This window comes from Salvelinus alpinus, chromosome 21 (assembly GCF_045679555.1).
Source record: "Salvelinus alpinus chromosome 21, SLU_Salpinus.1, whole genome shotgun sequence".
NCBI lineage: Eukaryota > Metazoa > Chordata > Actinopteri > Salmoniformes > Salmonidae > Salvelinus > Salvelinus alpinus.
The window spans coordinates 35823632-35850754 of NC_092106.1; the positions used below are offsets into that span (position 1 = coordinate 35823632).

A 27123-nucleotide genomic window follows, 5' to 3' on the forward strand; every position below is an offset into this window, starting at 1 on the left:
CATAAATCAGGAAAAACAGGATGTTTTAAAGGACAAAATATAACTCTGATTTGTATTCAGTTACAATCCAATAGTGACACAACAATACAGAAACTGTGGATTTTAGCTAGTCCATGTTCTGTATGTCAAGGCACAGAAACTGTGGATTTTAGCTAGTACATGTTCTGTATGTCAAGGCACAGAAACTGTGGATTTTAGCTAGTACATGTTCTGTATGTCAAGGCACAGAAACTGTGGATTTTAGCTAGTACATGTTCTGTATGTCAAGGCACAGAAACTGTGGATTTTAGCTAGTACATGTTCTGTATGTCAAGGCACAGAAACTGTGGATTTTAGCTAGTCCATGTACTGTATGTCAAGGCACAGAAATTGTGGATTTTAGCTAGTCCATGTACTGTATGTCAAGGCACAGAAACTGTGGATTTTAGCTAGTCCATGTTCTGTATGTCAAGGCACAGAAACTGTGGATTTTAGCTAGTCCTTGTTCTGTATGTCAAGGCACAGAAACTGTGGATTTTAGCTAGTCCATGTTCTGTATGTCAAGGCACAGAAACTGTGGATTTTAGCTAGTACATGTACTGTATGTCAAGGCACAGAAATTGTGAAGCAATACAGATATAGCAAGCTGTATCATTTTTTGATTATATCTGTGAAACTGGCAGCGATCCACAAATTGACTGGGGTACAAAAAACTTTCCTTCTCGGGATCCTATCCTATTCTCCACCACACACAGTGATGGACCCTGGTAATGGCTCTAGCAGTTCATATTGAACTTATTGTTTCTGCAGAAGATTTCCTGGAGCTGAGAGAGGCTGTCTGTGAGGTCCAGTAAATCACCACGGGAATTGTGAAACCAGGGCTCCTCCCACACAGCGACAACACAGTGGAGACACTATTCTATTCCCCTCATGTCAGGAAGAAGATCCAGAAAAAACCCAAACACACGCCTCATCTGTAATCTGCTCCAGACCATGTCCCTGTGTGTGTGTGTGTGTGTGTGTGTGTGTGTGTGTGTGTGTGTGTGTGTGTGTGTGTGTGTGTGTGTGTGTGTGTGTGTGTGTGTGTGTGTGTGTGTGTGTGTGTGTGTGTGTGTGTGTGTGTGTGTGTGTGTGTGTGTGTGTGTGTGTGTGTGTGTGTGTGTGTGTGTGTGTGTGTGTGTGTGTGTTAGCTCAGTCCCTCAGGTTCGTCCCATTTCATATTACTAATTTTACCTCCTGTTTCAGGAAGTGATGTCACTGAGTACTGTCCCTAAATATACAGTTGAAGTCAGAAGTTTACATACACCTTAGCCAAATAGATTTAAACTCAGTTTTTCACAATTCCTGACATTTAATCCTAGTAAAAATTCCCTGTTTTAGGTCAGTTAGGATCACCACTTTATTTTAAGAATGTGAAATGTCAGAATAATAGTTGAGAGAAGGATTTATTTCAGCTTTTATTTATTTCATCACATTCCCAGTGGGTCAGAAGTTTACATACACTCAATTAGTATTTGGTAGCATTGCCTTTAAATTGTTGAACTTGGGTCAAACGTTTCGGGTAGCCTTCCACAAGCTTCCCACAATAAGTTGGGTGAATTTTGGCCCATTCCTCCTGACAGAGCTGGTGTAACTGAGTCAGGTTTGTAGGCCTCCTTGCTCGAATACGCTTTTTCAGTTCTGCCCACAAATGTTCTATAGGATTGAGATCAGGGCTTTGTGATGGCCACTCCAAAACCTTGACTTTGTTGTCCTTAAGCCATTTTGCCACAACTTTGGAAGTATGCTTTTATCCATTTGGAAGACCCATTTGCGACCAAGCTTTAACTTCCTGACTGATGTCTTGAGATGTTGCTTCAATATAATAATTTTCCTGCCTCATGATGCCATCTATTTTTTGAAGTGCACCAGTCCCTCCTGCAACAAAGCACCCACACAACATGATGCTGCCACCCCCGTGCTTCACGGTTGGGATGGTGTTCTTCAGCTTGCAAGCATCCCCCTTTTTCCTCCAAACATAACAATGGTGATTATGGCCAAACAGTTCTATTTTTGTTTCATCAGACCATAGGACATTTCTCCAAAAAGTACTATCTTGTCACGTTGTTCGTAATAATGAGGGTCGGACCAAGGCGCAGCGTATGTTGAGTTCCACATATTTTAATGAAAGTGAAACTTAAGCAAATACAAAACAAAATAAAGAATAAACGAACCGTGACGACAATGCAGTGCTAACAGGCAACTAAACATAAACAATATCCCATAACCCACAGGTGGAAAAAATGCTTTTTAGAGACAACGATAGCCAGCTGCCTCTAACTGGGAATCATACCAAAAAAAAAAAACATAGAAAAAACAACCTAGAACCCCACATAGAAAATATAACCTAGACTAACCCCCCTAGTCACACCCTGACCTACTCTACCATAGAAAATAAAGGCTTTCTATTGTCAGGACATGACAGTACCCCCCCCTCCCAAGATGCGGACTCCGACCGCAAAACCTGAAACAAAAAGGGGGGGTTAGGGTGGGTGTCTGGTGTCGGTGGCGGCTCTGGGGTGGGACGAAGAACCCACTCATCCTGCAGATCCAGCCATGGACCCAGGCTGACCACTGTGCCTGGACTGGGCATTAACGCAGAATAAGACTCTGGCCTTGGAGCTGAACATGGCGCCGTGCTCAGACTGCGCATCGGCGCAGGGGAAGGTTCCGGCCATGGAGTTGGAGGTTCCGGACCGTTGACCATGGCAGGAGGTTCCGGACCGTGGACCGTCTCAGGAGGTTCCGGACCGTAGACCATCTCAAGAGGTTCCGGACCGTGCACCGTCTCAAGAGGTTCCGGACCATGGACCGTCTCAAGAGGTTCCGGACCGTGGACCGTCTCAAGAGGTTCCGGACCGTGGACCGTCTCAAGAGGTCTGGGACTGTGGACTGTCTCAGGAGGTTCCGGACTGTGGAACGTTGTTGGAGGTTCAAGACTGGGAATCGTCGCCGGAAGCTCTGGACTGGGGAACATCGCCGGAAGCTCTGGACTGGGGAACATCGCCGGAAGCTCTGGGCTGGGGAACGTCGCCGGAAGCTCTGGACTGGGGAACGTCGCCGGAAGCTCTGGACTGGTGAACGTCGCCGGAAGCTCTGGACTGGGGAAGGGGACTGGAGGCCTGATGCGTGTAGCCGGCACAGGTGGCGCCAGACTGGTGACACGCACTTCAGGGCGAGTGCGAGGAGCAGGCACAGGACGTACCTGACTGGGAAGGCACACTTGAGGAAGAGTGCGAGGAGCAGCAATAGGACGTACTGGACTGGGGAGGCGCACTGGAGGCCTGATGCGTGGGGCCGGTAGAGGTGGCACCGGACTAGTGACACACACTTCAGGGCGAGTGCGGGGAGAAGGCACAGGACGTACTGGACTGGGGAGGGGCACTGGAGGCCTGATGCGTGGGGCCGGTACAGGTGGCACCGGACTGGGGACACTCACTTGAGGGAGAGTGCGAGGAGCAGGCACAGGACGTACCTGACTGGGAAGACGCACTTGAGGGAGAGTGCGAGGAGCAGGCACAGGACGTACCGGACTGTGGAGACGTACCGGAGACCTGGTGCGTATAGCCGGCATCAATGGTACCGGTTCAATAACACACTTTGCACGGTAAGTGCGGGGAGCTGGCACAGGACGTACCGGGCTGTAGAGGCGCACTGGAGACACGGTGCGTAGAACCGGCACACATTGTACCGGAACGATGACACTCTTCAACCGGTGAGTACGAGGAGTTGGCGCAGGACATACTGGGCTGTGAAGGCGTACTGGAGACCTGGTGCGTATAGCCGGCATCACTTGTACCAGAACTTTAACACACTTCTCAGGATGAGTACGGAGAGCTGACTCAGGTGGCTTTAAATCGATAACGCGCTCCTTAGGGCAAATGTTGTGCTTCCTCCACCAATTCAATAACTCTCTCATTTCTCTCTCCACATTCTCCCTCAACTCACTGACAGTCTCTGGTTCACTCCCCTCAACTTTCGCCGACCACTCCTTGCTCAATCTGTCCCAATATTCCTCCTTGGTCTCTGACTCACCCCTCAGCGTCGCCGACCACTCCGTGTGCTCCGCCCCAAATTTTTAGGCTGCTTCTTGGACTTGCATCGTGGCCGCGAACCCTGGCGTCGTCGCTGTTCTCCATTATCTCCTTCCGTCTGCTGTGACTCCTGCCAAGGAAGGATCTCCTGTCCTTCCATTATTTCCTCCCAGGTCCAACGTATTTTCCCCAATGTAGCACGCTGCTTGGTCCTGGTGTGATGGGATATTATGTCACGTTGTTCGTAATAATGAGGGTCGGACCAAGGCGCAGCGTATGTTGAGTTCCACATATTTTAATGAAAGTGAAACTTAAGAAAATACAAAACAAAATAAAGAATAAACGAACTGTGACGACAATGCAGTGCTAACAAGCAACTAAACATAAACAATATCCCATAACCCACAGGTGGAAAAAATGCTACTTAAGTATGATCCCCAATTAGAGACGATAGCCAGCTGCCTCTAATTGGGAATCATACCAAAAAAACAACATAGAAGAAAACCTAGAACCCCACATAGAAAATATAAACTAGACAAACCCTCCTAGTCACGCCCTGACCTACTCTACCATAGAAAATAAAGGCAGGACGTGACAGATCTTTGTCCCCATGTGCAGTTGCAAACCGTAGTCTGGCTTTTTTATGGCGATTTTGGAGCAGTGGCTTCTTCCTTGCTGATCACCCTTTCAGGTTATGTCGATATAGGAGTCGTTTTAGTGTGGATATAGATACTTTTGTACCTGTTCCCTCTAGCATCTTCACAAGGTCCTTTGCTGCTGTTCTGGGATTGATTTGCACTTTTCGCACCAAAGAATCTCTAGGAGACCGAACACGTCTCCTTCCTGAGCAGTATGATGGCTGCGTGGTCCCATGGTCCATGGTCCCAATTGTTTTATGAGATCTTGGTTGATTTATTTTGATTTTCCCATGATGTCAAGCAAAGACACACTGAGTTTGAAGGCAGGTCTTGAAATACATCCACAGGTACACCTCCAATTGACTCAAATTATGACAATTAGCCTATCAGACGCTTTTAAGGCCATGACATAATTTTCTGGAATTTTCCAAGCTGTTTAAAGGCACAGTCAACTTAGTGTATGTAAACTTCTGATCCACTGGAATTGTGATACAGGGAATTATAAGTGAAATAATCTGTCTGTAAACAATTGTTGGAAAAATTACTTGTGTCATGTCCAAAGTAGATGTCCTAACCAACTTGCCAAAACTTTAGTTAACAAGAAATTTATGGAGTGGTTGAAAAACGAGTTTTAATGACTCCAAGTGTATGTCAACTTCTGACTTCAACTGTAGGACCTTCCACCCCCACCTGGGATATGGATGCCTGATGAAGACCTAGGGGTCGAAACGTTGTAAATAAATATCACCTGGGAGCATGAGCAGCAGTGTGCAGCGTTTTCCTGTCTGTTTTCTATGAGTTTGCCTACAACTCCAGCACCTGAGGTAAGTAGCTGGATGTGCGTATGTTCTTCAGCTTTTGTACTATCCCTCATCTCCCCACAGAGCCCTCTAGCCCTGGGAGACACTGTCTATGTCAACTGAAACACCAGTCAGCACACCGAGCCTACGTCTCCCACAATTCTCCTCTTTCTGTACTCATGAATGTGAACTTATTCTGTAGTCTCTGCTGATATATTCACAACATGGTCAACATGTTTTATTACGTTTCCTTTATGTAGGGATGGAGCTCAGAGGGAGACACAGGCAGTTTGCTTTATTCAGTTACTCTCCGTTTTCTGTGTATTAACATGGTATACAGCTAACAGGGGAATTCTTAATCCCTATAGAAGATGTCTGCACTGAAATCTTCCCATAAAATGCATATTGTAATCCCTCTGATTACTATAGGGAATAGGAGGTTTATATACAGTACCAGGTGTGACATAACATGTTTCATATGATCTGCCATTTATTCACTCCAAGTTTAGAATGAAAGTGACAGTTGCCATGCAGAAAATAACATCATGATTAAAACGTTCAAACCCACGTCCTTCCGTTAATCACCATTGTGCCTCACCCAGTGTAATCATTTCCTCCAACCTCACATTTTGCATGACTAACGTTTCACAAAGACAACTTTGAGCAGCATAAAGACTTACAGATGGATGGATAGAGAGAGAGAACATTTGAAATCTCAAGACAAGAGAGCCTATGACAGAAAAGTATGTGTAGCAATAAGAAATGGAGAAAGACGACTGGACATGACAGAGCAATTGGAAACATTTAACTCAGTCAATGCAGGGGATGATTTGAAGAGCAATTCATGAATTCCGAATTATTCATGAACTGATTTCAATTCCCTTCCTGAACTCACTTTCCCAAAGCTCCAACCTATCCTTAACACACACACACACACACACACACACACACACACACACACACACACACACACACACACACACACACACACACACACACACACACACACACACACACACAGTAGAAATAGTTGAAATAGTTGACCATAGTAACAGGAAACAGCAGTAGTATTAGTACCTGTGTAGCCCAGGGAGTTGTCATCCTCGTGTTCTGAGGTGGGGGCCGGCGTGGCCCCTTCACTGGCCCCTTCCTGAGTGGCAGCGCCCGTGTCTGTCGGAAATAACACCACAGGGACTGAGACCACTGGCAGACTCTCATCACCGGACACGGCCAGTGCCCATGACCCTATGCCCATCTGGCACAGGCAGCACCACACACTCAGCAGTGCCAGGCTCAGAGGGTGCCACTGCCCACCCACCCTATACCCTCCGTGGGAGAGACCACCCACCCACATCCCTGGCTGTATCCAAGATCCAACAGTCTTCAAAATAATATCCAGTGAGACTCTGACTGAGACACTCATAAACCTGGACAGTAGTGCCACAGTGTGTCAATCAGCTGTCTTTTATAGTTCAGTCAGGGAATGCTGTCAGCCTCAATGGGAGAGAGCTGTGAGACTGAAGTGTTGTCTATCTCCTAGGATCTCGATTGGTGTGTCCCCATGCTGCGTTGTGGTGGTTGTGGTGTGTGTGCAGAATGGGAGTCCCTCTATCCTCCCAAAAGCCATGACTGGCTGCACTCCTGTGGGACCATATGGGCAGGGCAGAGTAGGGAGGGTTAGGGCACTCCTACCCTGACTCAGGACCCCACCATACACACACCTACACACTCACACACGCACAGACACACATACTGATGCTGAAACTTCTTTTTACAGCCAATTAACTTCTAATCAGTCCTTTTGATTGTGGTCCCTCTCCCATCACATCAGTATTGTGGCTGACTGTCTCTTCAGCAGACAGGGTGACAGGTTTTGGCTGTGTGACAGGCTGTGTGAGGGTGGGACAGATGGGGGGAGGAGAGAGGGGAGGGGGTGAGGGAGGCCAAGAGGGCTGGGCGTATGGCTAATGGGGGAGATGGGGGCCGTTGGGGGCCACTGTGCCCTCATGATGGGTAGGCGTGGGATAAATCAGCCTGGGACATGCCCACTCTCATTGTGGGCCGCTGACAGGGGGTTAATTTGGGCTGGGGGGAGGTGGGGGGGTAATGAAAGGAGGTCTAAACCATCCAGCTGACTGAAAGGCAGTCTGTCGGAAGTGTCTGTATCCTCAATAGGATCTGGCATCAGTGGGGAAAAATAGCAGACGGGGTGACTGAATAGATCATTGGAGAGCACCTTGGATCACTAGACTGTGTAGCAATATGACCCCTATTCCCTTTGTCTTAGTTATTTCTACAGAAGTCTGACAGCATTAAGAAACATAGCATTTTGAATAACACTATATATACAGCACAGTATGACAAGGCTTCAAAACAGTTTTGACAAATTGGCGACAAGAAAACAACATACGAGAGACATGTTGGAGAGGCGTTCCACATGAATGGAGTGGTCCTGCTCCCTACTGGTCCTGTAGTGTTGTAGTTAGAGCAACGCTGGGACAGTTTAAAGGCCCCATGCTGGGACCATCCTATTATCAGACACTTCTCTCTCTCTGCGCTGTGTTACTGTTTACGCAAACAAGTGTCTCTGCTCTGCTCCAACTGACAACACTACTGGAGAGAGGAGGGGAGGCAACAACACACACAGAACCACGCACATATATACACAGATACGGCTCAACACAGAATGGAACATAGACAAGGTTCGGAAGCAGGCTCAACACAGAATGGAACACAGATAAGATTCTGAAGCAGGCTCAACACAGAATGGAACACAGATAAGATTCTGAAGCAGGCTCAACACAGAATGGAACACAGATAAGATTCTGAAGCAGGCTCAACACAGAATGGAACACAGATAAGATTCTGAAGCATGTTCAACACAGAATGGAACACAGACATCCAGGAAAACAGAACGAGTTTCCTTGTCTGTCTGTCTGATTTAGGTTTTGACACATAATGACAGTGTTTCCCAAACCTGGTCCTCCAGTATGCCCAACATTACACATTTTTATTGTAACCTTGGACAATCACACGTGATTCAACTTGTCAACGAATCATCAAGCCCTCAATGAGTTGAATGAGGTGTGTTTCTCAAGGGCTACAACGAAGCTGTGCACTGTTAGAGGTACTCGAGGACCAGGGTTGGGAAACACTGTATTATGACACCAGTTCCAGGATAAACAAGATCTCTGACGTTGTTGTTGCGTTGTCATCAACACTTCTAAAGCAGATTAATTACATCCTGCCTCTGGCAAATCTTCATTTGGAAAATGACAGTGAATGCAGCAAAAGACATGGGTGGCATTTATAACCTAATTAAAAAAACATAACAAATCATTTGTTCAATCTGTTTTAAAGAGCATTAACCATCTTTGACCTTAAAAATGAAACAGTTTCAAATCAACATAACACCAGTAAAGGGTTATATAACGATATTTTCCCCAGGAATATGCAAGAGAAAGCCCCATACAGCAGCAGAGACCCAGAGGTGATTTCACTACCTATAGAGAGCACTGTCACCCAAACACCTTGACTGTTTAAAACAGGGTACAGTAGGTCTTTCATTTCAAGAGGTTCTTGATTCTCATATTGTCCATTTCCCTGTGCTTTCGGTCTCGTCCTGCTAACTCTGTAGTGCACCTGTTTTCTTTTTGGCCTCCTCTCAGTCGTTCTATGGGTGGTCCAAAGCCAGGCTCCAATTAAAGGCCACTTCAGAGTTAATTAACAGGTGGTGTACCCAGCTGCCCCAGGGCTCTTGGACAAAAACACAGGAGCCCTCTGGACCCCTCACTGCCCCACCTCCAACCCCTCCAGTCACAGAGCTGTGCCATATCTCATCTCCCCTGTTGGCTAATTACTATGGCCCATGTGCTGATAACCGATTGCTCTCAAACAGATACAAAGACATGCCTGCTCCTCCCCGGCCACCCCCGGCCAACCCCTCGTCCCCCATCCCCCATCCTCTCATCCCCCAGCCTCTCATCCCCACAGCACTCATCCCCCCAGCCTCTCATCCCCCAGCCTCTCGTCCCCAGCCCTCGTACCCCAGCCTCTCATCCCCCAGCCTCTCATCCCCCCAGCCCTCATCCCCCAGCCTCTCATCCACAGTCTAACACCAAAAGAGCAGCCTGTTTTCTGGGTCAGTCTCCACTCTACATGGACCTGGCCACAGGGCGCTGGACAATAGGATCTCTTTGTAGCTGATAGCCTCAACCCAGTGCCCAGCACTCACCGATCATACTGCTCTAAATAGAGCTTAAGAAACTTTGCAAAACACATTTTTGCTACTTATAATCCCTTTCTCCCCGAAACAGCAATGATCAGCTGTAGAGCACATCATGCACAGTGAAACATGGCAGCCCAGTCAGCCTGATTGCCTTTGCTATTGCTCTTGTGCTTCTCATTGTTTCTCATTGCTTAGGCTGACAAACGAGGTGGAGCAGGTAGTTGATGTGAATGGAGGAGCTGGCTGCTGCGTCATTGTTATCTTGTTGTGTATTGGCAGCAGTGGTTTGGCCTAGACAGTGGAGGTGATGGATGGTGTTTAAATGATGATTGTGTATGTGGAGTCTGACTTCAGGCCCTGAGCTTGTTAACTGCAGGGATGCTTGTTTGCAGTTTGATGAGTTCCTTCACGCTGTCTGACAGGAAGTGATGAACCAGGCTGTCATTAGCAACAACACTGTCAACATTTTCTTTGTGACACATATTTTTCTGCTTAAAGTGTAGGTAGGTTGACAAGAATTGATTTACATAAAGCAAACTAAAGAGAGGAAAGATGTTGGATGGGGATATTTATAGCTGCTAACTGAAAACCAAACACACCGTCATGTTCTCTTTCACTTCTTTCTTCCTCTCTATCTATTTGCTTTGTGCAGAGCCCAATCACAGCTGTCAACTGAATGTTTCTGGACAGGATGTATTCTCATTATGCTGGGCTTCAGTTCAATCATGTCTGCCTTACTGTATTACAAAAAAATAGACGCAAAAGAGAAAATGTGGAAAAGTGTACTTTGTGGTGAAGACAGTCGCTGCTCGCTTCATCTCTCTCCACACCCCTCCTCTCCACACGCCTCCTCTCCACACCCCTCCTCTCCACACCCCTCCTCTCCACACCCCTCCTCTCCATACTGTCTCTCTCATTTCCATTTTGATTACACTTTCTGTGTTTTACCCAGGGCCATGCATCGCTAATGGACTTTTAATCAAGCCTGGAGATAGGAAACACACACACAAAGAGCACACACCGCTGGATGAGAGGGAGAGTGAGAGAGGAACGGAGAGAGAGAGAGAGATGAAGGGATAGAGAGAGGGATGGAGGGAGAAAGGAGAGGGAGGGACGGACGGAGGGAGAGAGAGAGACGGAGGGAGAGAGAGAGAGCGAAAGAAAAGCACGTGAGCAAAAAAGATAGGTTTACCTGTCTTGATAGACAAATGTGCAAATGAAAGATAGTAACTCAAATGACAGCCATTAGACTACATATGTTCCGTCTTACACGAATCATAAACACAAATACTGTACTCCAATGTACCAACCCCAACATCATACCTACTTAGACCTTTCAAAGCCCAGACCAGAAATGAAGAATTCCTGAGTAAAAGGGGTGTGTCATTTCACTATGAGAATAACTGAAAGGGGTCAGCCCAGGGTCAAGGCCTAGCAGAGACAATGAGACAGACAGAGACAATGATCACCCAGGGATGGTTTAAAGGACTGAGACCACTGTAGCCCCTGTCTGTCCCCTGTGGATCCTAGTGTATGGCCTGTGGAGGAGGGAGGGGCTCACACCAGCCATAACCCTGTCAACTCAGGATTATGCATATGAAAGCGTCTCTGGCCCACCTCAAAACCACACAGTGTGTACGCCATTAATTACCACAATGAGGATTCTGCAGGGGTCGCTAGGGAAGCCTTTTTGTGTCCCTGTTATCTATGGAAATGGTCGGTGAGAAAGAATGCACAAGAGGGATCAAATGGTTTGCTGAGTGACCGTGGAGTGGTTAGCAACTGGTAAACAGTATGGCTAATGCAAAACTCAGATTGGGACATACTAGATTGGGACAGGAAAGCACCATAAGGATTTGTAATAATGTATCTGTCTTTAATCTTAGAAATGCACAAAGTGTGTATATCTACAGCACACATACTATGGGTGTATATTGTCTATAGTGTATTTGCAGAGCTAGTTTCCAGGTGCTGAGTGAATAGAGAGCAGTGTAGTCTGGTCCAAGACTGAATGATGTGCTGTCTATGAGGACTCCCCCAGGCCACCCCTAACATCTCCTCCTCTTCTCCACTTTCTCTCCATCCCTACAGATGCTATCCCGACCTCTTTCCTCTCCATGGCAGACAAAATGTAATCACACTTTAGATGGGATCATTCTGAGACAAATATCATCAAGCCAGCATCAAGCTAGTTTTGATGAGAAAGTGGATGGGAACTTAACTTTGATTCTCTCTATTCTGACCAAAGTCAGCAAGTAATTTGAGATAAACACTGAGACACCAATATATTCTCTACACAAGAGTAACATTTTGTCAAGATATTTTTTTTTTTGTATTTTACAAACAAAAAGTGTGTGTGTGTGTGTGTGTGTGTGTTTGTGTGTGTGTGTGTGTGTGAGCGGGGGCATTACATAGAGCGTTACAATAATTATGTTTTCATGAGATAAAGATTTGAGTGATGATAATGAGATACACTACATGACCACAAATTGCTGCTATAACAGTCTCCACTCTTCTGGGAAGGATTTCCACTAGATGATGGAACATTGCTTCCATTCAGCCACAAGAGCAGTAGTGAGGTTGGGCACTGATGTTAGGTGTTTAGGCCTGGCTTGCAGTCGACGTTCCAATTCATCCCAAAGGTGTTCAATGGGGTTGAGGTCAGGGCTCTGTGCAGGCCAGTGTCATGACTTGCCCTTTTGGGTGAGGATCATAGGCCCCAGATCCCCCCCCCCCCCTCTCTGACTACTATTTGTGAGAAGATGTGATGTTAGCCTTCTAAATGAGAGAATAGTTTTTTATATGAAGTCTTAACGAGTCAGTGACCACACCCACGTGAGCACAGACATTATGTCGGCGTCATGTAACGCCCCTTTTTCCAGAGTGCATAAAACCCCTCGTGAACAATTAACATTAGACCAGAGAACGTGAGGACGCAGTCTCTAGAGACCAGCGGGACCGACAGCGTGAGCTGGAAGGTACGAAATGGTTAGGCACTCTGAAACTTTCAACAGAGAAGAAGAACATCTCTATAGACCAGACAGCATGAAGCGGTGGCTACATGGCTGAGAAATGGTTTAAAACTATAGACCAAGCTGGACGGACGGTGTGAACCGGACGTCACAAATGGTTAGACTCTACAAGACCAGTACACGGACAGCGTGTACGGACAGAAACTTTCTCGAGTGAAGAAGATGAAGGCTACACAGGAACATTCAGTCTGCAGCTGTTGAAGTACTTTAGTATAAGCTCGACCAAGAACCACCGGGTGGTACTCTGAAAGATCCATTCTAAAAACATTTCCCTATCAAACGACAATTGATACGTCTGACATACCCATTATAACAGAGCTACGACTACGAAAGACTTTGATCTTTGACTTTGATCTTTCAATTTCCGCAACTTGCAGACTTATTTACGTGCTGCTGTGCATTTTGTTGCTAACCTTACTTTACGGTTTTACTTTTTAATTACCGTTTATATTTTTTGTTTTTCCCTCACTCAACTTTTTTTCATTCAACTTTTTCACTCCGGACGCTTTATCTGGACATGGTTCGTCAGGACCTCCAACAGCCGAAACTAAGTAGTAACATTAACATGATGCCTTCTAATTGCAGTCGCTGTACTCATAATATACAGGAGAACGATCGCCTTACGGCGAGGATAGCTGTGCTGCAAGCCCAGCTTCAGATGCAATCGTTAGTCATGGGTAATTTCAGTGTAGGAAAGGATGAAACAGCCTCTGTGCCACCAGTAAGTACAGATAGTAGTATAAATCCCCTCGCACGGTCCCCGCAGCCGGACAACTTTCTCATGGCTTCTGAAGGGAAATGATGTAGGAATGTTCAACCGGTGTCGCTCATTCAGCCGACAGAAACTTTCAACCGGTTCTCCCCATTAAGCAGCGCGTCGGAGTCGGAGTCAGAGGCCGAGCCTTCTCTGGTTTCTACTCCTCCCGTTATGGGGTCTGAGACGCCGAAGCCTCCCACCATTAGCTCTGACAAATTGAAAACCCTAGTCATTGGCGACTCCATTACCCGCAGTATTAGACTTAAAACGAATCATCCAGTGATCATACACTGTTTACCAGGGGGCAGGGCTACCGACGTTAAGACTAATCTGAAGATGGTGCTGGCTAAAGCTAAAACTGGCGAGTGTAGAGAGTATAGAGATATTGTTATCCACGTCGGCACCAACGATGTTAGGATGAAACAGTCAGAGGTCACCAAGCGCAACATAGCTTCAGCTAGAAAGATGTGTCGGCATCGAGTAATTGTCTCTGGCCCCCTCCCAGTTAGGGGGAGTGATGAGCTCTATAGCAGAGTCTCACAACTCAATCGCTGGTTCAAAACTGTTTTCTGCCCCTCCCAAAAGATAGAATTTGTAGATAATTGGCCCTCTTTCTGGGACTCACTCACAAACAGGACCAAGCCTGGCCTGTTGGGGAGTGACGGACTCCATCCTAGCTGGAGGGGTGCTCTCATCTTATCTACGAACACAGACAGGGCTCTAACTCCCCGAGCTCCACAATGAAATAGGGTTCAGGCCAGGCAGCAGGCTGTTAGCCAGCCTGTCAGCTTAGTGGAGTCTGCCACTAGCATAGTCAGTGTAGTCAGCTCAGCTATCCCCATTCAGACCGTGTCTGTGCCTCGAACTAGGTTGGGCAAAACTAAACATGGCGGTGTTCGCCTTAGCAATCTCACAAGAATAAAGACCTCCTCCATTTCTGCCATTATTGAAAGAGATCGTGATACCTCACATCTTAAAATAGGGCTACTTAATGTTAGATCCCTCACTTCAAAGGAAGTTATAGTCAATGAACTAATCACTGATCATAATCTTGATGTGATTGGGCTGACTGAAACATGGCTTAAGCCTGATGAATTTACTGTGTTAAATGAGGCCTCACCTCCTGGTTACACTAGTGACCATAACCCCCGCACATCCCGCAAAGGTGGAGGTGTTGCTAACATTTACGATAGCAAATTTCAATTTACAAAAAAAAAACTAATTATTCGTCTTTTGAGCTTCTAGTCATGAAATCTATGCAGCCTACTCAATCACTTTTTACAGCTACTGTTTACAGGCCTCCTGGGCCATATACAGCGTTCCTCACTGAGTTCCGTGAATTCCTATCGGACCTTGTAGTAATTTTTGGTGACTTTAATATTCACATGGAAAAGTCCACAGACCCACTCCAAAAGGCTTTCGGAGCCATCATCGACTCAGTGGGTTTTGTCCAACATGTCTCTGGACCTACTCACTGCCACAGTCATACTCTGGACCTAGTTTTGTTCCATGGAATAAATGTTGTGGATCTTAATGTTTTTCCTCATAATCCTGGACTATCGGACCACCATTTTATTACGTTTGCAATCGCAACAAATAATCTGCTCAGACCCCAACCAAGGAGCATCAAAAGTCATGCTATAAATTCTCAGACAACCCAAAGATTCCTTGATGCCCTTCCAGACTCCCTCTGCCTACCCAAAAATCAGTTAACCACCTAACTGAGGAACTCAATTTAACCTTGCACAATACCCTACATGCAGTTGCACCCCTAAAAACTAAAAACATTTGTCATAAGAAACTAGCTCCCTGGTATACAGAAAATACCCAAGCTCTGAAGCAAGCTTCCAGAAATTAGGAACGGAAATGGCGCCACACCAAAATGGAAGTCTTCCGACTAGCTTGGAAAGACAGTACTGTGCCGTATTGAAGAGCCCTCACTGCTGCTCGATCATCCTATTTTTCCAACTTAATTCAGGAAAATAAGAACAATCCAACATTTATTTTTGATACTGTCGCAAAGCTAACTAAAAAGCAGCATTCATCAAGAGAGGATGGCTTTCACTTCAGCAGTAATACATTCATGAACTTCTTTGAGGAAAAGATCATGATCATTAGAAAGCAAATTACGGACTCCTCTTTAAATCTGCGTATTCCTCCAAAGCTCAGTTGTCCTGAGTCTGCACAACACTGCCAGGACCTAGGATCAAGTTTTTTAATACTATATCTCTTGACACATTGATGAAAATAATCATGGCCTCTAAACCTTCAAGCTGCATACTGGACCCTATTCCAACTAAACTACTGAAAGAGCTGCTTCCTGGCCCTCCTATGTTGAACATAATAAACGGCTCTCTATCCAGCGGATGTGTACAAAACTCACTAAAAGTGGCAGAAATAAAGCCTCTCTTGAAAAAGCCAAACGACCCAGAAAAAAAAAAATAATACTATCAGCCTATATCGAATCTCCCATTCCTCTCAATTTTTTTTGAAAAAGCTGTTGCGCAGTAACTCACTGCCTTCCTGAAGATAAACAATGTATACAAAATGCTTCAGTCTGGTTTTAGTCCCCATCATAGCACTGAGACTGCACTTGACATTTGAATGGCGTCAGACCGAGGCTCTGCATCTGTCCTTGTGCTCCTAGACCTTAGTGCTGCTTTTGATACCATCGATCACCACATTCTTTTGGAGAGATTGGAAACCCAAATTGGTCTACATGGACAAATTCTGGCCTGGTTTAGATCTTATCTGTCAGAAAGATATCAGTTTGTCTCTGTGAATGGTTTGTTCTCTGACAAATCAACTGTAAATTTCGGTGTTCCTCAAGGTTCCGTTTAGGACCACTATTGTTTTCACTATATATTTTACCTCTTGGGGATGTCATTCGAAAACATAATGTTAACTTTCACTGCTATGCGGATGACACACAGCTGTACATTTCAATGAAACATGGTGAAGCCCCAAAATTGCCCTCGCTGGAAGCCTGTGTTTCAGACATAAGGAAGTGGATGGCTGAAAACTTTCTACTTTTAAACTCGTACAAAACAGAGATGCTTATTCTAGGCCGCAAGAAACAAAGAGATCTTCTGTTGAATCTGACAATGAATCTTGATGGTTGTACAGTCGTCTCAAATAAAACTGAAGGACCTCGGCGTTACTCTGGACCCTGATCTCTCTTTTGACGAACATATCAAGACTGTTTCAAGGAAAGCTTTTTTCCATCTACGTAATATTGCAAAAATCAGAAACTTTCTGTCCAAAAATGATGCAGAAATATGTATCCATGCTTTTGTCACTTCTAGGTTAGACTACTGCAATGCTCTACTTTCCGGCTACCCGGATAAAGCAATAAATAAACTTCAGTTAGTGCTAAATACGGCTGCTAGAATCCTGACTAGAACCAAAAAATGTGATCATATTACTCCAGTGCTAGCCTCCCTACACTGGCTTCCTGTTAAGGCAAGGGCTGATTTCAAGGTTTTACTGCTAACCTACAAAGCATTACATGGGCTTGCTCCTACCTATCTTTCCGATTTGGTCCTGCCGTACATACCTACACATACGCTACGGTCACAAGACGCAGGCCTCCTAATTGTCCCTAGAATTTCTAAGCAAACAGCTGGAGGCAGGGCCTTCTCCTATAGAGCTCCATTGTTATGGAATGGTCTGCCTACCCATGTGAGAGACGCAGACTCGGTCTCAACCTTTAAGTCTTTATTGAAGACTCATCTCTTCAGTAGGTCCTATGATTGAGTGTAGTCTGGCCCAGGAGTGTGAAGGTGAACGGAAAGGCACTGGAGCAACGAACCGCCCTTACTGTCTCTGCCTGGCCGGTTCCCCTCTCTCCACTGGGATTCTCTGCCTCTAACCCTATTACAGGGGCTGAGTCACTGGCTTACTGGTGCTCTTCCATTCCGTCCCTAGGAGGGGTGCGTCACTTGAGTGGGTTGAGTCACTGACGTGGTCTTCCTGTCTGGGTTTGCACCCCCCCCTTGGGTTGTGCCGTGGCGGAGATCTTTGTGGGCTATACTCAGCCTTGTCTCAGGATGGTAAGTTGGTGGTTGAAGATATCCCTCTAGTGGTGTGGGGGCTGTGCTTTGGCAAAGTGAGTGGAGTTATATCCTGCCTGTTTGGCCCTGTCCGGGGGTATCATCAGACGGGGCCACAGTGTCTCCTGACACCTCCTGTCTCAGCCTCCAGTATTTATGCTGCAGTAGTTTATGTGTCGGGGGGCTAGGGTCAGTCTGTTATATCTGGAGTACTTCTCCTGTCTTATCAGGTGTCCTGTGTTAATTTAAGTATGCTCTCTCTAATTCTCTCTTTCTTTCTTTCTCTCTCTCGGAGGACCTGAGCCCTAGGACTATGCCTCAGGACTACCTGGCATGATGACTCCTTGTTGTCCACCTGGCCGTGCTGCTACTCCAGTTTCAACTGTTCTGCCTGCGGCTATGGAACCCTGACGTGTTCCCTGTGATTACTATTATTTGACCATGCTGGTCATTTATGAACGTTTGAACATCTTGGCCATGTTCTGTTTTAATCTCCACCCGGCAAAGCCAGAAGAGGACTGACCACCCCTCATAGCCTGGTTCCTCTCTAGGTTTCTTCCTAGGTTTTGGTATTTCTAGGAAGTTTTTTCTAGCCACCGTGCTTCTACACCTGCATTGCTTGCTGTTTGGGGTTTTAGGCTGGGTTTCTGTACAGCACTTACATATACCAGCTGATGTAAAAAGGGCTATATAAATACATTTTATTTTATTTGATCTCTGGGGAACACAACCAGAGACTTCTATATCAGCTGATGTAAGAAGGGCTATATAAATAGATTTTATTTAATTTGATCTCTGGGGAACACAACCAGAGACTTCTGATGAATTACTCTCCAGAGTAAATGGACCGGGCGATTTCAACAGAGAGAGACGACAAGACATACAAGCGTAAATATGTACATTGCAATTATTTCGAATGAGCGGCCGTTCATTTGCAAAGTATTAGCATTTCCATGAGCATAGTTATCAACTGTATATAGTGGGTCCATTCTGTCTTTCCCACTCTTTATCTGGCCCTACCCCTTTCCATTGTCTACCAAGCCGTCATATCGTGTTTAGTCCACTAGGGACTTTTCATTGCATGATGTAGTAATCAGTGTGTAAGCTATTCTGTTTGTGTGTTTATGTAATTCTGTGTGATTATTTAGTTAGTAAATAAATAATTAAGCCAATTTGTATATCGCTGATTCTTCATTTATGCTAGGGTTCGTGCAGATATCCAAGGATTTTGCGACATTCACAATGAGACTGAAGGTAAATAAGAATGAATGAATTGACATTGACTAATATTACTAATATTGACTAATATTAATATTCATATCTTTACAGTTTAGTAGGGAGATAGTAACTCGTTAAATAACTTTTTCTGTGGTGCCCCAAATTACTACTTAATTAATTGTTACATGAGTAATTTAATTGCGTAATGATTTGACGTGATATGTAATTAGTTTAGAAAATAATAGTCAAACACATTAATGATAGTCAAGACACGACACCAGTCAAGTTCTTCCACACCAATCTCGACAAACCATTTCTGTATGGGCCTCGATTTGTGCACAGGGGCATTGTCATGCTGAAACAGTAAAGGGCCTTCCCCAAACTGTTTCCACAAAGTTGGAAGCACAGAATTGTCTATAATGTCATTGCATGCTGTAGAGTTAGATTTCCATTCACTGGAACTAAGGGGCCTAGCCTGAACCTCCTCCACCAAACTTTACAGTTGACACTATGCATTCGGGCAGGTAGCGTTCTCCTGGCATCCGCCAAACCCAGATTTGTCCGTCAGACTGCCAGATGGTGAAGCGTGATTCATCACCCCAGAGAATGCGTTTCCACAGCTCCAGAATCCAATGGCGGCAAGCTTTACACCACTCCAACCAACGCTTGGCATTGCGCATGGTGATCTTAGGCTTGTGTGCATCTGCTCGGCCATGGAAACCCATTTCATGAAGCTCCCGACGAACAGTTATTGTGCAGATGTTGCTTTCAGAGGCAGTTTGGAACTCGGTAGTGAGTGTTGCAACCGAGGACAGATGATTTTTATGGGCTATGCGCTTCAGCACTCGCCAGTCCCGTTCTATGAACTTGTGTGGCCTACCACTTCGCAGCTGAGACATTTCCACTTCACAATAACAGCACTTACAGTTGACCGGAGCAGCTCTAGCAGGGCATAAATTTGACGAACTGAAAAGGTGGCATCCTATGACGGTGCCACGTTGAAAGTCACTGAGCTCTTCAGTCAGGGCATTTTACTGCCAATGTTTGTCTATGGAGATACACCTGTCAGCAACGGTGTGGCTGAAATAACCGAATCCACTAATTTGAAGGTGCGTCCACATACTTTTGTATATATAGTGTAATTAGGCTGACAAGTAATTTGGTTCCAATGGTTTCCAATGAGAAAACCCTACTGGAGTGTAAAGGAAAATGCACCAGAAAAGTTCACATTAAAATATAGTATTCATGTTTTGTCACTGCTTTATTGATCAATGGCCAGATTGTTGCTCCTGTCCTGACAGTCGTTTCTCCTGTCCTGACAGTTGTTACTCCTGTCCTAACAGTTGTCCTCCTGTCCTGACAGTTGTTTCTCCTGTCCTGACAGTTGTTTCTCCTGTCCTGACAGTTGTTTCTCCTGTCCTGACAGTTGTTTCTCCTGTCCTAAAAGTTGTTCCTCCTGTCCTGACGGTTGTTTCTCCTGTCCTGACAGTTGTTCCTCCTGTCCTGACAGTTGTTCCTCCTGTCCTGACAGTTGTTTCTCCTGTCCTAACAGTTGTCCTCCTGTCCTGACAGTTGTTCCTCCTGTCCTGACGGTTGTTTCTCCTGTCCTGACAGTTGTCCTCCTGTCCTGACAGTTGTTTCTCCTGTCCTAACAGTTGTCCTCCTGTCCTGACAGTTGTTCCTCCTGTCCTGGCGGTTGTTTCTCCTGTCCTGACGGTTGTTACTCCTGTCCTGACAGTTATAGAGCAATTGTGTGCTCCCTCTCATCTCATTCAGAAATCACTTTGATTACAGAGAACTGAATAAACAAGTCAGACTCTTGTTTCCTCTTGGCAGAGGAGTTGACTCCTTTCCTCTCACAATATGTGTTGATAATTGTGGTTAAATAAAAGCACAACTGTCAGGGAAGAAAAATGTGTAATTTTGTATTGCTGACAGATTGTTCCAGAGCGCATCCAGTAACCACAGAAAGAATAATACAGGTTAGCGGTTTCATCATGAATCTTGTTCTGGAGGCAGTTCTGCAGTGGTCACTAGCTAGCACAGCAACAAAGTCATAAAATCATAACATTTTAATCCTAACACAAACCTTAACCACACTGCTAACCCTGACGCCTAAACCTGACCTTAGATTAAGACCAAACGGCAAATCTTAGTTTTCATGATTTTTTACAATATAGACAATTGTGACTTTGCAGCTGGCCAATCTAAGGGGAAATCGCTCAGTTTTGTCTCCAGGGCAAGACTCATGACAGTAAACGTCAACCTGCAGAACAAACAAAGCTGATTGGCTTGTGGAGTGGTACATGATGTCACTGCCGTGCAATGCCTATTTTCACTCAAATACCAGTGCCAGACACCAAAGTAGCACATAATAACAGTTTTGTCTTCCGTGCTACAGTTTTGACAGTCCTACAGTAATAACCATCTGTGAGATGAAGATATTTATCATTTCCATTTTTTGCTAATATCCGAACAACCAAACTGCAGTTATGTTCTTGAACCACTTGAGTTCAAGAGTATCTCTGTCTACGGAAAACTGAAACACCACTGTGACGAGTGTCAGGGGTCTTACTCTAACAAGGCTGGGAAGCTGAGACAAGCACGTTCAGACCTGCCAAAAGCCCCATATGTCCATCTCTGTGATACCACATGACATGTCCCATCACAGTTTAAACATGCACTGGTGTGAGAGAAAGAGAGAGAGAAGTGGGGAAAGAGAGAGAATTCCATAGAGAATACTTCTCCAAAAGGACCAGATGGGGGCCGTCAGGGGCGAGGAGATTGGAGGGGCGTGGTAAAAAGAGAGCTTGTAGTCCGTTAGCCTGTCCTCTCTTGGCGGCCGGCCGGCCAGCGTTACAGCTAGGCAACATGACAAATGTGCAGCTTGTCGCAGAGCGTAGACTCCACCACAGCTGACAAATCACTGACCTTCTCTTACTTTCCAACACACACACAATATATGGGATTAACACCACCTCATCTCAGCTTTGAAAAGTTCCAGGTTATTTCAGGAGTTCATAAGTATTCTCTTTGGGTGCCTCATTTCTCTTCAATCTGCGAACTGCCAACCTCCTTACGGTAAACCAATCAGTAGCTCCCACGTGAAGGGGAAAGAGTAGTCATGGTTTTTCCTGCTACGTTAAATGAGTTTAGGGGGCAGTGGAGCGTGTCATTCAGACCTCATTTCAGGACTGTGGCACCCGTTGTGACAAACTACGATAACCGCATTTAGCAGTTCTGCATCATATGGTTTCTTTACTTGTTGACTGTCAAACTAAGGGACAGACGGCCAGACATTGCAGACAAACACAGACGTGCAAGCACACACAGACTCACATTCAACTCTCTGAGAGTTAAAGGAGTTAAAAAATCTATGCGGATGAAGGTGTTGATTTTTGTAAATGCGCACCAGGTGCAGTTAAGAACGTTGGGCCAGTAACCTAACGGTTGCGGTTTCTAACGCCCGAGCCGACTAGGTGAAAAATCTGCCGATGTGCCCATGAGCAAGGCACTTAACCCTAATTGCTCCTGTAAGTCGCTCTGGATAAGAGATGACACATTTTTAGGGTGTGCGTGTACCAAAGACTGCACAAAGAATAGGGCGGCGCACGATTGGCCCAGCGTCGTGCGGCTTAGGGTTTGGCCGGAGTAGGCCTGTCATTGTAAATAAGAATTTGTTCTTAAATAAAGGTTAGATCAAAAAATAAATAGAAATAAAATAGGTGTACTACAGCCGCCTCTCACCACCTCCATGCCCTGGAGCTGCTGCTGTCAAGACCACGATGGATCTGGGGGAATTCTACAGCTTTTAATTAGGCAGTAAGAGAAAACAACCTCATCTGTCTGATGTGACGACATGAAGCTGGCACAAACATCTCCCACTTCTGAGAGGCTGTGTTATGGTGCAAACAAATGAGGAATCACCACATGTACTGTACGTTGATTGGGCAGTGTTGAGTAAATAATGGTGTCGACGTGTAATTGTCCATGAACTGCACCTTGACTCCTCTCAACCTTTGAATGAAAACAAATTGGTCATTATTCTAGTTGAGGCAGACAAATTAATGTTAATTCCTGACTTGAGTTTAACGGGAGAATTGTGGTCTTAACTGGAGCATAGCCTTTCCATAGACTGTAGTCGGCCATCACAGATCACCAGACTTCCGTGTGTGTGCTTATATCATAGTGAGTGTCAGACATGGCCTCAATCTCAAATTACTGGGCTGTTCAAAGAAGTGTAATCCAACTCTATACCACAAGTGTGCTTTCTCATTCCCAGTTCTCTCCCAAAATGTGTTGGTCTATAAACATTTATTTTCTGGAAAAGTCATTTGTTTGTCCATTGGTCATGACTCGACTAATACGCCACAATACCACAATGTCAAATACAATGTTATTTCTATGTTCAGATTTTCAATGTCTAGAAAAAATTGTTTCAATACTCACGCTATCGTTAAGCAATGTTATTGGTCTGATGGTGTTTGTGTAACAGTGTTAATGGTATACCCAGGGTTCTCCTATATGACTCTTATAGTGTTTACACAGGCCGTGGTTATTTCTACATATATTCCTGTGAACCAAAACCTGATGACTAATATTCAAATATGGCCAATAAACATGTACTTGCTAGGAACCTCTCCTTCATAATTTCCAGTTGGAAAACACACAGACAAGTTGTTTTGCTTGTATGTCAGTCACCACCAGCTCAGTCACCATCTGATCTGAAATCAGGCAAGCTGAAAAAAACAGCACAGCAGACACTATCACCCCTCTCCAGACTTCTCTCTCCCTCTGCACCTTCTCTCGCTCCCACAGATCTGTGCTTGTCGTTTGGGGGACATGTGTATGCAAATCTGAGGAACACAGACTGAATATTCAGTCAGATGAGAGTCCTCAGATAAACCAACTCACGTCCTCAATCTGTACAACATTGGTTAGAGGAGATAGAAATGAGCCTGTGTGAAGAGTGAAAAAAAACATGGCAGGCGTCTGGCCAACTTCTCTAATGATCTTCTCTGTGTAGGAGTGGATCAATACCGTAGCTTAGTTACCAGAGGCTGTGCCAACACCTTGATGATGTCTGCTACAACGTGTCCACAGATAGATGGTGCAACCACAAAGGGGCCATAAAGAGACAGGCTAATTCATCAGTCTTACACAACTAGCCATGTTCTCTCACTGGACTAACTTTAGGCAGGGAACATTGGTTCACAGTTAAGTAAGAGTTATCGTTTTGTCCGCGGAATTGCTTTGATTTCCCCAGAGTGACGTTGAAAGGAGATCACTGGGCTCTGTACAAGTTGTTCAAATGACTGTGTGGATTATTTGTGGTATCATCATGTTTGGCTAAAACAAGTTAGTTATGGATCAGTGTTTCAAGACAACACTATCTCACTAAAAAGGAATATGAATCTTCTTTGCCAGAAAGAGCAGGATGGGATTCCCCTTCAGTTTCTTCCTATAAGCTTGTCCTTGGCACTGTCTCCTCGGTTTACTATTTAGGGATTTTAAGTTTAGATTTTGTAAAGCACTGGGTGACGAATGTATTGGTAAGAAAATATTAACGCTGTACAAATCACATTTGATGGATTGAGTGATTTTGACGAAACTGAAGGGTTGTGAGAAAATAAACCTATTTCACCTGAGGGAAGGAGTGAGTGGGAGTCGAAATTACAAAGTGATCCTGAAAGATTTACAATGTGAGAGTTCAGTATGTCCCCACTTTGACCGAAAAATCATATGTTTACTTGTCCCCATGGAATGCGTAGATTGCACAGGAGGTTGGTGGCACCTTAACTGGGGAGGACGGGCTCGTGGTAATGACTGGAGTGGAATCAGTGGAATGTTATCAAATACATCAAACCAATGGTTTCCATGTGTTTGATGCCATTCCATTTACTCCGTTCCAGCCATTATTATGAGCTGCATCCACTGGTAGAATCAATGGTAAAGCATTTAAGAATAATAGTTTCTAACTCTGTGACTCTGTAGCGATACATCTCCTTTCCACCCATCTACATGGAATAGAGGTTGTCCCATGTTAGGACTACACCGCAATCCTCGCTCAACTCTAAATATGTCTGATGACTATATGGCCCTGTGTAAACCTGAATAACAAGATCACCACACTCTGTCCAACTCTGTCACTTTACCAAATCAAGACTTGTTTTCACTTGATATGCTGCCAGAGGGCCCTCAGACTAATGTCAGGGTAATTATAGGCCATAAAACTATTCAGAAAGTTTCATAAGGTTTTCCCTTGTAACTCATTTAAACATATAATATTGTCAGAGAGGGATTTACTATCCAGTCCTACTGGCTTTCAGAGAGATATCTATCATTCATACAACTATCAAGCAGCTGTTTTCTCCTGACGGCATCATTACCCAATGATGTACTATTCAACTACTGAATCCAAAACGATACACATTCAAATTCATGCATCTCATATAACTCATATGGAAATCATATCTGGTGTTCATCTAGTGTCTTAGTGAACCTTAAATAGCAGCCTTCTTTTCCCTGCCAATATCACCATTATTCCACAGGCGTCTGACCAGCACTTGTGCAACCCGCTGAGTTTCACTTTATTACTTGGCTCATCTCAGTTTTCACTCTCAATGGATCAAATGTCAGATAGACACTCTCAATGGATCAAGTGTCAGATAGACACTCTCAATGGATCAAGTGTCAGATAGACACTCTCAATGGTTCAAGTGTCAGATGGACACTCTCAATGGATCAAGTGTGAGATGGACACAGAAGCAGTAGAGAAAATAGAGAGGAACATTTTGATTAAATGTAATTATTTGACCCTCTTGACATTCATCTTCAGGTTGATCCAGCTCTATGTGAAATCAGTGTCTGATATTAAACCTGACACAGTTGGCCCAGATATAAATACAGAAGCAGGTTGTTCCATAGACCAACGCCTAAGGCTTGCTTTCTTCTCTTATCCTGATACCAATAAACAACGATAGCTGAACCATAGTCCATATATCATCAGCACAAATGGTTATATTTCAGCCAAAACACCTGAAGGAGATGCTAAATCTTCAGCCTATAGTTTGTGTTTACCAAAGAACAGTGATATAACTTGAAACATGATGTGAGTAGTGAGTCATCAGAGTGCCGGGGGCCAATCACAAATTCAACCAAGGCATGAAATGCAACAAAAGACTAAGTGGGTCTCTCCACACCCCCCTATCAAGGCCTCACAGAGCCCTCCCCCTCTGCCACACAGTCACCTCACAGAATCACCCTACAGAATCACCCTACAGAATCACCTCACATAATCACCCTTCAGAATCACCCAATAGAATCACCCTACAGAATCACCTCACATAATCACCCTTCAGAATCACCCAATAGAATCACCCTACAGAATCACTCAACACAATCACCCCATATAATCACACCTACAGAATCACCCCACAGAATCACCCCACAAGATCACCCCACAAGATCACCCTACAGAATCACCCTTCAGAATCACCCTACAGAATCACCCTACAGAATCACCCTACAGAATCACCTCACAAAATGACCCCACATTGTCACCCGACGGAATAACCTCACACAATCACCCCACGTAATCACCGTAAATAATCACCCCATAGAATCACCCTAGAGAATCACCCTACTGACTCACCCTAGATAATCACCCTACTGAGTCACCCTACATAATCACCCCACAGAATCACCCCACATAAAGACACTACATAATCACCCCACAGAATCACCCCACATAAAGACACTACAGAACCACCCTACAGAATCACCCCACATAATCACCCTTCAGAATCACTCCATAGAATCACCCTACAGAATCACTCCACACAATCACCCCACATAATCACCCATCAGAATCACTCCATAGAATCACCCTACAGAATCACTCCACATAATCACCCCACATAATCACCCCATAGAATCACCCTACAGAATCACCCCACATAATCACACTACAAAATCACCCTACAGAATCACCCCACAGAATCACCCCACAGAATCACCCTACAGAGTCACCCCACAAAATCACCCCACAGAATCACCCTATGGAATCACCCCACAGAATCACTCTATGGAATCACCCAACAGAATCACCCCACAGAATCCCCCCATAGATCACCCTACAGAGTCACCCCACAAAAAAACCCTACAGAATCACCCAAAAGAATCACCCCACAGAATCACCCTACAGAATCACCTCACAGAATCACCCTACAGATTCACCGTACAAAATCACCTCACAGAATCACCCCAAATTGTCACCCTACAGAATCACCCTACAGAATAACCCCACACAATCACCCCACAGAATCAACCCATAGAATCACCCTA

At 45.0% G+C, this 27123-nt stretch overlaps 1 protein-coding gene across 2 annotated transcripts in view; it reads right to left on the reverse strand.

The window, feature by feature from the left end:
* Nucleotides 1-27123, reverse strand: part of LOC139548284 (roundabout homolog 1-like) — a 407179-nt gene that overhangs the window by 358567 nt on the left and 21489 nt on the right. Inside the window, exon 2 of one of the 2 annotated variants that reach the window (XM_071357866.1) lies at nucleotides 6568-6660. The exons of the other annotated variant lie outside the window; for it this stretch is intronic. Coding sequence (XP_071213967.1) covers nucleotides 6568-6660 — 93 coding nt within the window. The remainder of the gene's footprint in view (nucleotides 1-6567; nucleotides 6661-27123) is intronic. 2 annotated transcript variants of the gene reach the window in all.